Source organism: Nerophis ophidion, linkage group LG15 (genome assembly GCF_033978795.1).
Source record: "Nerophis ophidion isolate RoL-2023_Sa linkage group LG15, RoL_Noph_v1.0, whole genome shotgun sequence".
Lineage (NCBI taxonomy): Eukaryota > Metazoa > Chordata > Actinopteri > Syngnathiformes > Syngnathidae > Nerophis > Nerophis ophidion.
In genome coordinates, this window is record NC_084625.1 from 41343333 (window position 1) to 41361441 (window position 18109).

Below are 18109 nucleotides of genomic sequence, written 5' to 3' on the forward strand. Positions count from 1 at the left end.
TTGCCTGTTATGTCTTGCCATTGTCCTTTTCACAAACAAATCTTCATTAAATTTATTTTGCATATATTCGAAGTTGCATTCACAGTGCCTACATTTACTGTAGGCAAACCCAACTCCTTCCTTAAATCCAGCCACTTCATGTTGAGCAAGAGTGTCTCCGCACACAGACAAAAGTGCCCCATAAATTGTCCTCTCGCCATTTGAAGTATCAGCCCGAACACCATTATACAGCTCGATCAAATCATGGTTAATCCTCTCAAGTATTTTATCAATACAGGAAAGATCTTTAGATTTTACCATGGCAAGCAGACGAATGGCAGCGAGTCTTGATCTGTATTTAGCGTTGATGTTACCTAAAGTGTAATAAATCAATAACAATTTGTTTTTGTTTGCACGAGAACCAAGAGGATTGCAAAGCTCAATTTCATCTGTATATAAAATTAACTGCAATGCTGTGGGAACTTTCAAAAACAGAGGGTGTGACTTAAAAATGTCCCCATCAATGAAATCATTAAAAAAACATCCTTGCAGGACTCGGGCCCCTCATTGATCATTTCAAGAATTTTAGGATGTGAAAGCAGCTGCTCCAAACTTTTAACTAATGGTATGTAGTAAAAACAATGTTTTTCTATGGCAAGAACTCTGGAATCTCCACGCTTCACATAAGACACTGTTTGTTTTGCAGTAACAATTTCTGGTTCAACTGGATGTAACAGTTCTTTGATGGTCTTGTCCTGCAAATGTGTTGTAGCAATCTGGCTAAAAGGGTCAACAAACTGGTCAAATACGCTCATTGCATGACTCTTTAGTTGATCCAGGTCTCCAGAATGACTCTCAAAGATGCTCTTCATTTGATGACTCAGGTGCTCCAATAATGCTGTTTGATATTGCTGGACTCCACTCACCATCTGGTTAACAGCTCTCTAGGGAGGTGGAAAAAACATTAAATAAATAACAAAAAGTAAACAAACAAAAAATACTACACTACAGACTTCACACAAAAAAATCTGCAGAGCTCAACCCTACATAATGTCTGGCACATGCATTTTTAAGACACAAATGCATACATTACAGTACCTGTGTCAGTCTGGGTTTCTCTGGCCTGGAGAAGAAATGCAGTTGCATGTTTAGAAAGGTTAGCCTTCATGCAACCCTGGGCAGGTCCTTGCAATTCATGCTGAAACAGATGAACAAGAATCATATTATAAAAGGGAAAATGTTGACCTTGAAAATGTGTAAAAATTATATCCAGTAATTTGATAACTGTATTTGTCCTTAGTTCTATACTCGTTTCAATTAAGCGTGGTGACTGAAAAATATATCACAAATTTCTGATTCATATAAAACAAAAATATCTTACCAAAATATTTGATTATGTTTTTCTAATATTGGCAACTGTAAAATGTGTAAACAGAATAACTATTAGATGTTCATTATTATTCGTATTATTACCATAGCGCAAATAACTATTTGCACAAAAATAAACACTTGTAGCCACGAGTGCTCTGTCTTTGGCTAATGAAAAAATAGGGACTTACTGTTCCATGTGTCCCATCAACCTCGACTGCAGGATTATTATCATCAGTCCGGTTGGTTGTGGCTGTCCTCTCCTGTGCCTCTGGTAAACGCTGGCCAGACGATCCGACCTCCTCGGTTTCTTGAACTTGGAGAAGATGGTGCGCGTGTGTTCGCTTTACGTGATAGTAGAAGGAGTTATACACCTGGTACTCACTCGAGCAGCCATCAATCCCACACACTACGCGAAAGTCCGGGCTGCGACTGTGCATGGTATTAATGTGACTCACTGTTTTAGAGTGAGCGCCACAAATATGTAACACAAGAAACAACGCCAAATCATGTTGGACAAAAAGAGGATTCGAAAAGACGATAGAAAGCTAAGGATGTGCTGCTGCGGCAATTCTGACGGCCGTAATCCAGTCGTTGCTATGGTAACTCCCGCCGGCACCACTTTGCAGCAGGTCAACCGAGGTCAACCATGGATTTACGGCTATGTGCGTCACCTTACCTGCGCGCCATTTACGCTGTATCGACGTCCACTAATTTGAACCGTTGGAACCAGCAACACTTAATTGGATGAGTGTCTCCTGAAGTAAGTAACGACGCTATGTCCTGTATTGTCAATTCGAGTTTACGTCGCCATATATGTCGCCTTTTAACTCTTATGTATGACTATATTTTGTGTTACAGAGAACTTCTTATGCGCAAGTTAAACTTAGCTAAGCGAACCAGCTAGCTTAACCATTAGCATGGAGGGACTGGATGATGTCACCGCATCAGTTCTAAGAGGTAATGTATTTCTTTTAAACATGGAGTTGTATTTCAAGTCAATATCCTCTGCTAATAACAAGAAAGGTATCAAAACTATAAATCTATGCTCCCACTTTAATATATTTGATTCACTTTAATTTTCATTGCCCATGTCCCCTGGTGTATCTTACTTTTTGAATTTCTTTTTTTTGAATTATCATTATTATTTTTTACCTCTATCTCTTAATTATATATGTATTTATTTTGTTGTTACATCTATCTGTTATCCAATTGTTATTAATGTGAAGCTCATATTGCTTGTTGCACTGTTACTATTACTGTATTTTGTAAATCAATAGTAAAGTTGAAAAAAAAGTATTACTTTTAAACATATGTCTACAAGCTTTTAAGGTAAAATGCACAGTTAGGATGCTTTAGTATGATTAGTCGACCGATTTAAGATTAAAAAGCATAAGGCAAAATTATGCCGATTTATTAGATTTTTTTTTTTAGATTCAACATATTGTCATATATGTACATATTTCGGGGCACTGATTCATTTTAATATGTGTTTTCCAATGTAGCTGCAAACATCAGCGAGGAAATGCTGAGCACCTTGTCTCGAGAAGACTTGCGGGATCTTTTTCCAGGCCCAGAGAACTTTTTTCGGAGAAAAGCAGTGTGGAGTTTGTGTCATGATGTGTCAGAGGATGTCAGTTTCTTAGTCATATGACTTAAAATAATCACCAATTATTATTCTGCATTGCTGTTCATCGTAACACAATTAAATTGTGCATTTTCCACTTCCACATTATCTTTCATGTTGCAGCAAACTGTCCAAGAACACTCTGGAAATTCCTTGATTAATGATTCACCAATGCAAAAAACATTGACTCCTTTAAAAGCAAAGCCTGCAAAGTACACAACCCCTGAAAAAGTTGTGAAGTTATCATTCCCGGAATATGTGTTGCACACCGACACTGAACTTGAGCAAGTCCGAAAACAGTACTTCGAGTTGTCTAAAACGGGCTTAGAAAGCACCTGCCATATGTCAAAGGAACTCAGATGCAGACTCATCCGAAACACCATGACCAGTATGATGGCAATTCTGAGGGCAAGAGGGGATGAAGGATCAGACAGATACCCATCAAAACCAGAAATTACAGCAATGGCAAAAAGAATAGTACAATATTACCCAATGCTGCAGGATAAAGGCCTGAAGAATACATGGGTATGTGACACACATTGAATTGATGACCAAAGAGACTCCGCCTGGCCACTTAATGTAGCAATTTGATGAACGTTTTAATTGTGTCTTGTCCAGGTCACTGTGTTTACACAGCTGTACAAACGACTGCAAAATGTGAGATCTCCCCAAAAACGCAAAAAAGATGGGAGTCATTCAAAGAGGTAAGACTGTAACTAATAATTACTTCTATTGAGGATGAGTCTACTCGTCCTTGTCTTAATTATTTGATTATTTCTGAATAATGCCTTGAAATTGTTAAACTTTTTCTCAAAGCTCAAGTGACATCCTCAGGTCTTACAACTTATTATGGAACATGTTGACTTTAATTTTAAAACAACAGTTGAAATTTAATCAACTAATTGGCTAATCTTTGCAGCTCTACAAAGAGGCGTCATCTCGAACACCCAGATGACACTGATGAAATTGATTCAAACGACTCAACAGTGATTCTGGATCTCTCCACGGAGGGTAGTAGCAGTTCAGACCCCAGCAATAGAGAAAGAGGTGATTCTCTTAGGATTGAGACAATTATACAGTATGTGCCAAGTGCCAGTCAACAGTGTATTGGCCTATATGCTCTGCATCAAAACAAAATGAAGGCTGAGTCTAGTGGAAACCTTTTTATGACCCTCCATAAGTAACATTCAGCTGCTTCACTACTTAATATTTTGATCCAAATAATACATTTCATTGTTGAATTTGGTTCCAGAAGAGTGAACTTATTCTTAAATTCAATTAGTCTGACAGCATGATGTTATTTGTTATGTTATTTGATGATGTTATTTGTTTTAGGAGAGACAAACCCCCAATTGCTGCTTGAAGAAGTGACCCGACTTCCCTCGAAGTCCTGAATGTGAGTATATCTGTAAGTCTCCCCCTTCACTGTGTGTGGTGACTTGTTATAGTAGACCGTACTTGCATGCAGTTCAATGTGATTGATTATATTAGCCAATAAATAATGGAATTTTGTATATACATTCTGTAAATGGTTGAAATACTGATATATGAATGATTATAACATAATGATCAGGGCTGAATGTAAAAGATTTACAAGGTGTACAATATTAATGGATGATATTCATTTGTAATTTGAAAACATCTTAATGACAGTATATCACTTTGTGCCTTACAGCTAACAAGCCTGCTGATAGTGCCAGTCCAGATGCGGCCAGTCAAGCAACCTTGGCCAAGCACTACAAGGCCCTACAGGCTTTGTTTAAAAGAAAAAATCCAAACTACCAGGATGTTTCTCATCTTCTGGATTTGGAATTTGCAGCCAGAAGATTATTCATTGACTCGGATACCATTCGTGAGGAGGACAGACCTGAAAATATTCTCGAAGCTTATCCCTGTTTTAAGGACATTGGACATGTAAGTCATTATTGACTGTGCATAGTCAATACACAGTACTACACACTCACTGTGTTAGATTTGGATTCCCACCTCGAGAGCGATTTATTCATGTCAGTTTTGATACAATATTTTATAGGTGATGGACGAGCTTCGACACATTTTGGACATGAGAAACTGCAACTTCATCAGTGAATTAAAGGAAAGATGGCATGACTTCTGCCAGAAGGTGCAGTTTTTTGGTGTGTCCAAAAACATGCTGAAACCACCAATGGGAATAGACAAAGGTAAAAAATTATGTTTTTTACTTAGTGAGGATGAAGCTTCGGGCTTGTTAATTATCAAGTTCATGCACTCATTTCTAGTCCTTTTTGTAATCTATTTTCTCCAACCTCCTCAATCCTATCCCAACTCAATTCTCTATTCTGCCCTGAACTGTGTAAACAGTCTCACTAATATAGTAGTATTAGGTTGATGTTATCCTTTTTAGTTAGGGGCAAGCCAAAGATGGGGAAATTTTCCTCAATAATTGTGCATTTTGTTCATATTTAAATACTGAATCTCTTTTTCAACAGTGCAACAGGCTGTCGAAATTCTGCGTGTGCTGCCATCACTGTTCCCCTCCATGTCTGGTCTGCCGAAGAAAGTCAGAGATCTAAGTCAGGCTCTGGTGCATGTCCTTGAGGTGAGCAGTGCAAAATATACTGGACCATTTTGACTGCATTATTTAAAAGTTAAAACTGAAGGTGTATCCTCTGCCTGCTCCAAATGAGTTTCCTATTTATATGATTTTTCTTTCTTTTCTTTTGCATTTGGTATGGTTTAAAAGTTAAGATATAGCTTTCTGTATGCTGTAACCTTTATTATTTATTTGATTGCAACCAACCTCTTTGCCTTAAAGCCAAGGTTCCAGAGATGTATAACTATTATCGTGACGGAAGGATGTCTTATGTGTTTTAGGAAAAAGAAGACCCCAATTCCTACTTGAGGAAGCGCCCTCTCACATGCCCGGTCCTGATTGTTAGTTCGTCCAACTGCCTTCTAGCGGTAGGAAATGTGCCGATAACTACCTTTCCCAAGGACAAGGTCACCGAGGGTGCTTTATACCTGATGGCATACTATTACACCCTACATCTTACATACCCAAAGTGTGTCGCAACTCTGATGTCACTCATACAAACAGAGGTCCTACTGGACAACATTCATGAGAGTGATCTCACATCATCGTACAAAAAAAGCATGGCTGATTGGAAGGCTTTTATTGGCCAGTAGGCTTGTGGTATGCAAAATAGCACCCACTTCTTCCCCGAGGCTGCTATCCACATACAATGGTGGACAAGTTGGTCATATGTTAAGTTTGTGAGACCTTTTCAATGTTAAGCACTTGGCAAATGTTATGGGCTGAGCAAGTGTTTGTGTGATTTGTATATTTTATGTGTTTTGAAAATATTTTTTGTGATATACTGTTGTGCATACAGTGAGCCGTAAAGAGCTCCCCCCACAAAAAGCATGCCAGTGCAAACATTTATTGACGAATAAACGTTGAATGCGAGACAAATCCTCATTTACTTGCCTTATTTTGAGCTGATAATGTCTTAAATTGAGAACAATATTGCTAATAATTATGACTCAAAAACCCCTAATTGTAGTCTGTTATGCTAACTTCAAGATATATTGTCTCAAAATGCCTCTTTCTAATCTCACTTCAAGTACAAGGCATTCTTAAATCTAGAACAATTTCTCAAATATCAGACTTAAAATAAGTGAAATACACTTGAAATGAAAAGAATGGTACCAAAATACATGCTGGCTTTCGGAGAAAAATACCACTTTCAAGCATCACAACCTTATTATGAGACAGAAAAATCTTACTATCCAAGTAAAATATAACTAAAAATTAGTTATTAAAACTTATTTTAAGACCTTTTTAGTCATGTCAGTCTTAGAAATTCTGTCTTATTTCAAGAAATCTTGTTGAGACAATTTTCACTTGTTCCATTGGCAGATTTTTTTGCTGAATTCAAGCAAAAATGTCTTGTTTCATTGTTTTTTTTACTCATTTTTAGATCAGCATTTTTTCCAGTGTGCGTCAAATAATGTACACCAATTCAGCCTGTTGTGTTAAGATCCGCTTTTCGTATCGCCACATTTTATTGTTTATTCTTCCAGTTTTTGTTTAATTCTCCATCTGATCCTCTTATTTCCTGTTTAGTCCGTCACCATGGTTACACATTAGTTTCACCTGCTCCTCGTTTTCTACGCACACCTGGCTCTCCTTGATTACTGCCTATATAAGCCTTCCTCTTTTGTTTGTTCAGCCTGGGTTCGTAATTTGCGCTGACGCAACGGTACGTCTGCTATGATCATTTGCTTTCACGCAATTCTTTACTATTCTCGCGAGCTCTCAGGCTACGCATTTTATTTCATTTTTAGCTCTCATGCTAAATGTTTTGTTCTTTTAGTTTTCTATTTGTACATCCTAGCTCTCATGCTAGCGTCCTTTGTTTCCTTCTGCTAGCTCCAGTGTTTTTGTTCATAGCTCCTTTTTGTTAAATAAATCCTTAAATTTTACCTTTGTTGTGTTCATCGTTTCAACGCATCCACGAAGGGATCAAACCCGGCAGCACCATGCCACACAGGCCTAATATGTTGTTCACTATTCTTTATTTATTTTAAATTGACTTTCAAATGTCTATTCTTGGTGTTGGATTTTATCAAATAAATCTCCTCCGAAAATGCAATTTATTTCCCAGGGCAACTTATATATGTTTTTTCCTTCTTTATTATGCATTTTAGGCCGGTGCGACGTATACTCCGGATTGATTTATAATCCGAAAAATACGGTTATCTGATCTGATTGGCTATAGCAATTATCTATCAACTGTATGTGTCCGTTCATTTGCAGTGCACAGATGCCTACATTGTTGATTCTGAAGGCCCTGGGAATATTTGGTACAGCATGGCAACATAAGCTAGCTTAATTCTGATTGGATAAAAACTCTAACCTAAAAACAACAACACTGGTGGGAGAATAATAATGACATGAAGTTAAAAGTTTAAGTACCAATGATTGTCACACACATACAAGATGTGGCGAAATTGTTCTCTGCATTTGACCCATCACCCTTGATCACCCCCTGGGAGGGGAGGGGAGCAGTGGGCAGCAGTGGTGGCGCGCCCCGGAATCATTTCATGGTGATTTAACCCCCAATTCCAACCCTTAATGCTGAGTGCCAAGCAGGGAGGTAATGGGTCCCATTTTTATAGTCTTTGGTATGACTCGGCCGGGATTTGAACTCACGACCTACCGATCTCAGGGCGGACAAAAGAGAATGTGAATACGTTGAGATATTTAGGAAAAGTACATCTTTAATTATGATCATGATTTCTGGTTATGTTGGGCCAGCAGAGAAGGCCTTCTAAAGCATACTTTTAAATAGGGCCAATGTTGATATCAAATATCGGTCTGATATCAGTCTCAAAACAGTATCACATTATATGTGCTTGCATGTAAAATCCAAAAAAATTCTAATCAGGGCAGTTTTTGATTAAATTTTAGGCATTTTTTTTGGTCAACAAATGTGTTTTAGTCAAAAAATTAGTCAACTAATTTGATTTAGTTTCATTGGACAACATTCCATAACATTTAGCATCTTTGAAGTTTTCTTGATACCACTTGTATTGAGGTCAGCATCAAGGGTTGGAATTGGGGGTTAAATCACCAAAAATGATTCCCCGGGCACGGCCACCGCTGCTGCTCACTGCTCCCCTCACCTGTGTGTGACAATCTTTGTTATTACAATTACTGTACATCAACACTGCACAACTCAGCATGTCAATATTTCTGATTATAGTGCGTCACATTATCCCATAATCAATTCAGACTAAGAGACTCAAAAGCCTCGGAATGGTTTTGAGTTAATTTCCGAGCTCGCATTCAATAAAGTGTAGTACGCATCGGAGCGGATCGTTCGCCATTTCATTAACCAAACGAGCTGGGGAGAGCTCGGTGCATGGAGGGGTACAACATATTCACGTGCCCTGAGGAGAATGCAGAATGAAATTATGCGCAGTGCAGAGACTAGTATTTAAATAATTGTATTTATTTAACAGGAAATGATGGAAACTGGAACGTAAACATGTATTTGACGCTCAAATATTTACATTAAGAATGAAATGAGAAATGACATAATACAGTATGCTGCACAGGTGTGTGTACTGGCAGGTAAGAATGATCTGCTCAGCTTATATTATAACACAACATACTATTATGTTAGATACACTATGTCATGTCTTTGTGATCATGTTCTGTTTTGTTTTTGACTCTCATCAGTTCCTGTTTTTGCGCACCCTGATTTGTTTTAGTTTCCATGACTATCAATTAGTTTTCACCTGTCGTGTCAGGCACTTGGTTCATTTGGACTCACGCACCTGTTTTCAAACACCACAGCACTATTTGAACCTGTTGTTGCCAGGCAGTCAGCCTGGCGACATCACCCTCTATTGACCCATGTTATCCATGCCGATGATCCATGCTCTTTCTCAGTCCATGTAAGTTTGTCATGTCGTAGTTTGTAAGTTTTGTTTTATATTCATAGTTCTCCCATTTAGTTTTCATAGCCAAGTTTTGGACATCCACTGAGAGCGCCTTTTGTTTATACCCTTTGTTTTTGTAATATTTTTGAGTTAAGATTAAAGATGTCTTTACTTTCACGCCATGTCCGTTCCAATTTCTTTGCGCCTCGGGAAAACAAACCACACCATAGTTCTAGTCATGACACACTATGGACTGGACTTTCAAAATATTATGCTAGACCCAGTCCTCTCCAAGGTTTCTCATAGTCATTCACATTGACATGCCACTGGGTTGTGAGTTTTTCCTTGCCCTTATCTGGGATCTGAACCGAGGATGTCGTTGTGGCTTTTGCAGCCCTTTGAGACACTTGTGATTTAAGGCTGTATAAATAAACATTTATTGATTGATTGATTTTCTGACAGGTGGTAGTAAGGGGTCTTGCTCCATTAATTCAGAATAGTATGAATCATTTTATAATATTAGCTTTGGCCTACTTACTGCATTTTCCAGACCATAGGGCGCACCGAATTATTAAGCGCACTGCGGATGAGCGAGTCTAGTCAGGTTTATTTTCGTACAAAAGGCGCACCGGATTATAGCGTATTTTCTCCGTCATCTTTGTGTAGCGTGCAAGGATGGGAGTGGAAGAACTGTGAAAAGATGTATCTATCTGTTTTAATGACTTTTAGACTTTTTTAAAATCAATAACGGAGCAGCGTCACCTCATCCGGAAACAACAACACCGGAAATGTGTCCCGTGAAAAAACGTCCGACCGGAACTCTCTAATAACTAAAGTTCCTTGGGTGAATAATGTAAACTAACTACACCGTTTTATTTTAGCGCTTTCATTGCGAGTTCACTGACAGATATAAGTAAGAACTTTACATTACTTTACATTAGATATGGCAACAGCGGAGGATGAATGTCCCATAACAAGAAGATATTGAAATAAAATAGTCTTTGTAGTTCCGGACTACAAAGGCGGATGCGCACAAATTTTCAGGACTAATGCAGATCCCAAACAAAATCAGCAGGTCCCAGTAGGTAAAAAAAAGTTGCTTTCGCACATTGCGAAAAAAACCCGCCAGATAGTATGTCTTACCTTATACACACACCATAATAATACTTCCATGTTTAAGCAAAGTACAATCAATCAAGCGGAGTGGCTTCACAGTTTACCAAATTTGTACTAAAACATTTTGATAGATTTTTGAGCGCCGTGTGTAATGTTCTATATTTTCAATGGAACATTGAACATTTTGGTGTTGTTTACTTGAGTTGTATGGCAGTCTACACATATCTTATGTGTGAATGCCATCTACTAGTCACACCTCTCATTTCACCATGTACCAAATAAATTAGCTTCGAGGGCGGTAAGCATAACCAAAATGATTCCGTACATTAGGCGCACCGGGTTATAAGGCGCTGTGGAGGTCATCCTCCATGGGTTCCTCGGACCACCAAGCACTGACATTACAGACCGGTTCAGAGATACAAAACGGTTTTATTTTTGTGATAAAGTCTCTTGCTTTTCAGCAATTGTTCGGTGTCTGTCTCCGGCTCGCTCTCGCTCTTGCTCCGACTCAAACACCTCTCTCCTCTCCGGCTGCTGCCTTTTAACAGAGCGACAGGCCCAGGTGGACCATCTACGCACCTGTCGCTGAAGCCGGTTCTGGCATACCCACTGCAGGTCCTCAGGCCACGCCCCCCTCCACAGACGTACTGTCGAATTTTAAGTGTGCTTTATAGTCCAAAGTATACGGTACTTTTACGAATATGTCCCCAACGGTTAGTCTGCGGACGGAGCTTCAAGTTTGTAGTATTTTTGCTCTAGAAAATCCAGCCACGGGGTTTAACATGTTGTTTGGTTCCCTACTGTGCCAAAAGTGAAGTGTGTCCATATGACTTTTTCTTTTTCCTGGCGAAAAATCAAAAGTGTGCCTAGCAAAGATGCTAGTCCTGATTGGATACCCTTCGTGCTTTTCCACCCACCCCTCTCTTACATGCCACCGTGATTTGATAACTTGTCCAAACTTGATCGGATTTCGTCTCTGTCACCATTTTTGTCTCATTTGAATTCGCTGACTAAATCGTCTATTAACTTTGTCCTTGTTTTAGTCAACGTGCTTTTGTTTTCATTCGTTGTCATCTTAATTTCGTGAAGGGAAAACAGGCTTTTGACGATAACGAGGACAAAAATGTTCGGTCAACAAAATGAACACTGTCTCCGACACAAGCGGTCCTGCGCTGTGTTTACTTGTGCAAATCGGGACAGCAAGTTAACGTCTAAATGTCCTCCAATAAGCATACAAGGTCAGTCTTTTCTTGTATTTTAGTCAAGCCATTTATAAAAGGTAAACACGGTAGGCTCGAGGCTACTAGGAAGTAGCAGCTACGCAATAAGAACACAATAGCGCACAAGCTAGACACAAGCTAGACATGCATAATAAGTGCAGTCAATATTGAACAATATTGCAGTCTAAACAGCCTTTGTGTCAATATAAACGCGTATTGAATAATTCAACAATCGTTGGCAAAAATGATGGAATCACCAAACTTGGATGATGTTCATCCAGTTGTTTAATTTTGTAGAAAGAACAGACGTGACTGTAGTTTTGAGGTCTTCTCCCCTCCGGGTTCCATGGACCAACAAGAACAGACATGACTGCGACCGTTTTGTGACTTTGTTTTTTTTTTTTCAAATAAAACTCAGGTCGGGTTGCTTTTCAGCTCCTCGCTGCTGGCCACGCCTCCTCACAGACCTCCTCTGCGAGACCCAAGCTGGGACTCCGACCGGCTGAGCCTATTCCCCCCCGCGCCCCCATCCCGCCTTTGAGGGAGGCGGGAAAAAAGAAGTAAGCCACACCATTTCTTCAACTTCTTCCTTGACTTCATCTTGTTTTTCATCCTGTTCTTCAACAACTTCTTCAACAACTTCTTCAACAACTTCTTCAACTGTGGGGGGCCATTTGTCGCCCACCTGACGCTAATCACTGATCCAGCGCGTCCCGCCTTGCTGCTGGTCCGCCGGCCATGCCTCCTCACAGACCTCCACTGCCAGACGCAAGCTGGGACTCCGACCAGCTAAGCCAAACCCTACCACTTTTGAGGGAGTGGGAAAGGAAGTCGGCCACGGCCACCTGTGCCCCGTCTTCTTTTTCACCATTTCTTCGACTTCTACCTTTACTTAATCTTGTTCTTCAACAACTTCTTCAATTTCAACTTCTTCAATTTCTTCAACTGTGGGGTGCCATTGGCGGCCCCTCCCCCCTACCCCACCCCCGCCTAGTCCGCCAACCCCTGCAGGAGCCGCAACTGTTGACGGGACTCCTCGGTGGCTGCATGTTGCCAGTTCGGCAAGCGCGCCTATGAGAACGCACAGGGGATTGTCCCCCCTGCCTCCGGTGGTCCAGCCAAGTTGGGCGCCAATTGTGGAGGTCTTATCCCCTCCGGGTTCAATGGACCACCAAGGACAGACATGACTGCGGACAGTGTTGTGACTTTGTTAATTTTTCAAATAAACATTAGTGCAGGTGGGGTCGCTTTTCAGCTCCTATTACAACCGCTCGCTCTTCCGGTTGCTTTTCAGCCTCCTGCGTTGTCGTCTGTCTCTCGCTCTCTGTTGCTTTTGCTCCACATTCACCCGCGGCTCTCCATCTCCTTCTGCCCCTCTCCTCTCGACTGCTGCCCTTATACACGGCGGGAAGTGATTGCACAACCGCGCCCAGGTGGGCCATCTACGCACCTGACGCTCGTCTCGGAGCCGGCCCCGGCGCGTACCGCCTCGCTGCAGGTCCGCCGGCCACGCCCCCTCACAGCCATCTCGGAGCCGGCCCTGGCGTGCCCCGCCTCGCTGCCGGTACGCCGGCCAAGCCTCCTCACATATGGTTATTTCAAATGCCAACTTTCTAAATTCAAGGAATACAACATGAATCAACAATCTACATTGTAGTAGTCAGTGACGGTTTCATTTTTAGATCAAATGGATTGAAAGATGTATGAAATCACTGATTCAAGAGTAAAGAAAACCTGGAATCATGAATAACAAAAAAACACTACAACACACCATTAGTACTTTGTTGCACCACCTCTTGCTATTGCACCGCCTCTGCGCGGCTGCAGAGATTCTGCATTAATTGATTGATTGAAAACTTTTATTAGTAGATTGCACAGTTCAGTACATATTCCGTACAATTGACCACTAAATGGTAACAACCGAAAAAGTTTTCAACTTGTTTAAGTCTCAACACACCTGCCCATGATGAGGGACCTGCTTTCATAAACCAGCGCATCCTGAGATCCAGTGCCAGAACGTAGCTCCTCGTACCTGTACAGTAAGCCCATTACGTCCCCAGCCTCCTCTGCATGCGCATAACCTCTCTCCGTGTTCCCTCTCTGTCGTGCTCATTGTGTCCCGTGTTGTCTCGTTATCCAGCTTCCCGTCTTTCTTCCTCGTCGTCGAGCTGTGTGTCTCGTCTTCCCGGATCCCCTCTGGACTCCCTGTTGCCTTTCTGGATATCGACCTCATGCCTGCCTACTGACAACAACTCCTTGCTACAGCCCTTGACCTTCCGCCTGTCTTTGGACATCCGAGCCTGCCTTTTCCTCTTTGGACTTTCGCCTCGATATCAATACGCACATTCAACACCCGCTGGTAACCACTCACATATACTTACCTCACATAGTCACACTTCCTGTATTTGGATTACACACACACCTCTTGTACATTCCTTGCTATTAATGTATACATTGACAGCTAACCACGTCACTGTCTCTGCCGTCTCCTTCTCCTTCAGCACCTTTACAACTTACTCTCCATTAAATGTAGTTAAGCTAAATGGATAGCTACCCCCACAGAAATGTGGCAAGCTACGCAGCACAAGTAGCTTGGGGATGTAACGGTATTTTAAATACTCTGGTATTGTGGTTTCAAAATCCTCACAAAAATGCCATGACGGTATGAAAAAAAAAATTGGTAGGCGTTGTTTTTTTCTGGCGCTTTTGCTTTAGACGGTCTGAAAATAAACTACATCTCCCGGAATCTCCTGCAAGGGGAGAAGAGGATTAATGCGGGTTGGGAACATTTCCTGAAAATTATCAACATTCATCCAGAACCTTTTCAGCTATGTTGCCAAAAAACAGACTAAAAAACTCTGGAGAAAACATAACCTCTTTTAACTGGATGCGATAAAGTCTGCGTACTATAAATGTTGGTTTTGCATAACAGAGGCCATTTAAGTTTTCTGTGTTGATGCTTTGATGTTTTCCTTGGACTACTACAGGGGTCCCCAAAATCCAGCCCGCGGGAAGTCCCAAGTTTAAAAAAAGGATTATTGTAATTCTATTGATTATTTTTTTGAAAGCTGTCCTTTCTAATCCATTTACCACCACTTGTTACTCTCTGTGTCTCCTAGCTGCTCAGGCACTTGTAGACCCCTGGTCTACAAGTACGATTACCATATTGTTTGTACTTGGTCCAGATTTTTAGACACAGCTGATTTTAGACTTAAACTTCGACTTCCTTTTTTATTGTCATTCAGATTTTAACTTTACAGTACAGATAAGAACAACATTTTGTTGCATTAGCTCATGGTGGTGAAGGATAAAAAAGCAACAAGGTGCAGATATAAACAAATAGATTACTGCACGGATAAATAATATTGTACTTTTACAGATGCATGCAGGTTTATGGGTGTATGTTATATTGTGATTCCCAGAGCCCAAAAAAAGTCTGCGGGCTACAGAGCGTTTTACGTTCGGGCTCCAGTACTCTGGAATGCCATCCCGGTAACAGTTCAAGATGCTACCTCCGTAGAAACATTTAAGTCCCATCTTGAAACTTATTTGTATACTCTAGCCTTTAAATAGACCCCCTTCTTAGACCAGTTGATCTGCCCTTTCTTTTCTTTTTCTCCTATGTCCCCCCGTCCCTTCTGGAGGGGGTCCGGTCCGGTGGCCATGGATGAAGTACTGGCTGTCCAAAATGAAGACCCAGGATGGACTGCTCGCCTGTGTATCAGTTGGGGACATCCCTGCGCTGCTGATCCGCCTCCGCTTGGGATGGTTTCCTGCTGGCTCCACTTTGGATGGGACTCTCGCTACTATATTAGTTCCACTTTGGATTTGATTCTCACGGTTACGTTATATCCACAATGGATTTGACTTTCACAATATCATGTTAGATCCGCTCGACATCCATTGCTTTCGGTCCCCTGCGGGGGATTGCCCACATATGTGGTCCTCTCCAAGGTTTCTCATAGTCATCATGGTCGACGTCCCACTGGGATTAGTTTTTCCTTGCCCTTATGTGGGCCTACCGAGGATGTCGTTGTGGTTTGTGCAGCCCTTTGAGGCACTTGTGATTTAGGGCTATATAAATAAACATTGATTAATTGATTGATTGATTGATTTATATTCTAGCGAGTTAATCCATTTTGGGGGGGGGGGGGGGGGTAGAGGGGATAATTATGATGCATTCAAGAGTCTTAATTATATTTTGTATTTTTATTTGGATTTTATATTTTGAAAGATCAACATCTTTTGAATTACTTTCTTGGAGAAGTTTGAGACTCATCTCTTGTGTTGGCGCCATGATTCATGTCAATCCACCTGGTGCAACAGCTCTCCAAGGTGCGAACACTCCTGTTTAACAGCAGACTAATGAACATATTTATTCCGATGCAGGTGTGAGCTTTGGAAATGAAAACGAACAGGGTGATAACATAATATGTAAGTGTACAAAATTGTGGTTTTAGCATTGAAAATAAAAAAATACATCAGTAAGTACTCGCACGTTAATTAGTGGTTTTAAATAAACATCTGTGCTGCACAAGGTCTGTGGTATACCGTGTATATAATTTCTTTCCAGTGCTCTTATTTTCATACCAGTTTATCTTGCTTCTGAGCAAGGTTCTCACCCCCTGCTCGCGATTAGTGATCAGTGCACTCACCTGCCTGTGATCACTGATCAAGAGGGTTTTTATTCCAGTCTGCCTTGCAGACGGCTGGATCATTACTCGTTTCCCCTCGGCTTTGTTGATAGCTGATGCATACCCTTTGATGTCTCCTGTTCACATCCACATTGCATTAGTATAAGGTTTTCTGCGCATTTCAATGCTGAAACAGTTTTTGGTTTAATAAATACAGTTTAACCTGTACACTGTCTCCTGTCTTCACATCTGCAATACGCAGCCGCAACAGAACGACCAGCCAGAAAGTGACCCAGCGGAACGTTCCAGTCCGACGGACATGGAGGAGTTGAACTGGAAGGGTTTATAGTCAATGGAAGCTGAGAGTCTGCGTTACTCACTAGAGGAACTTGACACGTGGCCTCATGTATTAAATATAAAAGCCTGACCCACACCCTTTTTCACATCAAAGTTGAGATGTATCCAGACTAATGTTGCCTCACGCCGACTTCCTGCTTTGTCTACGTACATCTCTACAGGCAGAAATTGTCCTTCAGGCTTTTCCAACATTTAATTTCAACAATGTAAAAAAGGAAAGGACATACAATTTATTTTCTCACCAATGCATTGAATGATTCATATTTATATTGATAATTGTGAGGATGTGTATTATTTATTTAGGCTAGGATTGGCCAACCCATCGATCTTGATCAACCAGTAAATCTTTGGGACCCTACCGGTTGATCACGGAAATATTAGAAACAAATAAATAAATTAACGTAATTTCCGAACTCTAGGGCACACGTGAAATACTTTTTTTTTTCTCAAAACTCAACTATACGCCTAATGTACGTAGTAATTCTGGTTTTGCTTACCGACCTTGAAGCTATTTTATTTGGTGCATGGTGCATAAGTGTGACCAGTAGATGGCAGCCAAACATAAGAGATAAGTGTTAGACTTCAATATGACACAGGTAAACAACACCAACATCTTATATGTTCCAATGAAAGTATAGAACATTACACACATCGCTCAAAAAGCAGTAAAAATATTTTAGTACGACTTTGGTAAGCTATGAAGCCGCACCGCTTAATGGATTGTACTGTGCTTCAACATACGAGTATTATTATAGTGTGTGTATAAGTTAAGACGTATTATCTGGCGTTTTGTTTTGCAATATTATGCAAAATATTTTTTTATTACTTTCTGGTACCTGCTGTTCTGTATTTGGGATCTGCATAAATCCTGAAAAATTGTGAGAATCTGCCTTTGTAGTCCGTGGTGACGCCGTAGTCGATAAGCTCCATCTTCTTCTTATGGGACATTCATCTTCCGCTGTTGCCATTTCTAATATAAAGTACTGTAAGGTTCTTACTTATATCCATCAATAAACTTGCCATGAAAGCACTAAAATATACCAGTGTTATGAGTTTGCATTATTCACCCCAGGAACTTTAGTTATTAGAGTTGTCAGATGTTATTTCACAGGACACATTTCGGGCGTTGTTGCACTAGTGATCCTCAGATGAGGAGTTGCTGCTCCGTTATTGAGTGAAGTAAAGTCTGAATGTCATTAAAACAATTAGCTCTATTCTGGAAGTCGCTTCCTAGCGGTTCCGCTGATCACACCCGTCACAGGAGATTCATGCATCAAGAAATTTTGCTATATTTGACTTCAGTCTTTCCAAAGTCTCTTCAACTCTCCGACTCTCCCCTCCTGCTCCCTGCCGCTTACTGCTAAAGACAACAGATGATT

General features: G+C 40.7%; 1 protein-coding gene across 1 annotated transcript; it reads left to right on the forward strand.

Annotated features, from left to right (window-relative positions):
• The first annotated feature begins 2856 nt into the window (after nt 1-2856).
• LOC133569795 (uncharacterized) lies at nt 2857-4903 on the forward strand. The gene is made up of 4 exons (XM_061922418.1): nt 2857-3499; nt 3593-3678; nt 3894-4021; nt 4650-4903. Exons 1-4 carry the CDS (start codon nt 3089-3091, stop codon nt 4901-4903), a joined length of 879 nt encoding a protein of 292 aa, XP_061778402.1. The 5' UTR covers nt 2857-3088.
• Nucleotides 4904-18109: the final 13206 nt, after the last annotated feature.

Bases quoted from the DNA above. Each gene is read 5' to 3' on its own strand.
- LOC133569795 (XM_061922418.1), top strand. From the start codon at position 3,089: ATGTTGCAGCAAACTGTCCAAGAACACTCTGGAAATTCCTTGATTAAT. The intron at 3,679-3,893 runs GTAAGACTGTAA...TAATCTTTGCAG, and splicing joins GATGGGAGTCATTCAAAGAG to CTCTACAAAGAGGCGTCATC. The intron at 4,022-4,649 runs GTGATTCTCTTA...TGTGCCTTACAG, and splicing joins CCCCAGCAATAGAGAAAGAG to CTAACAAGCCTGCTGATAGT.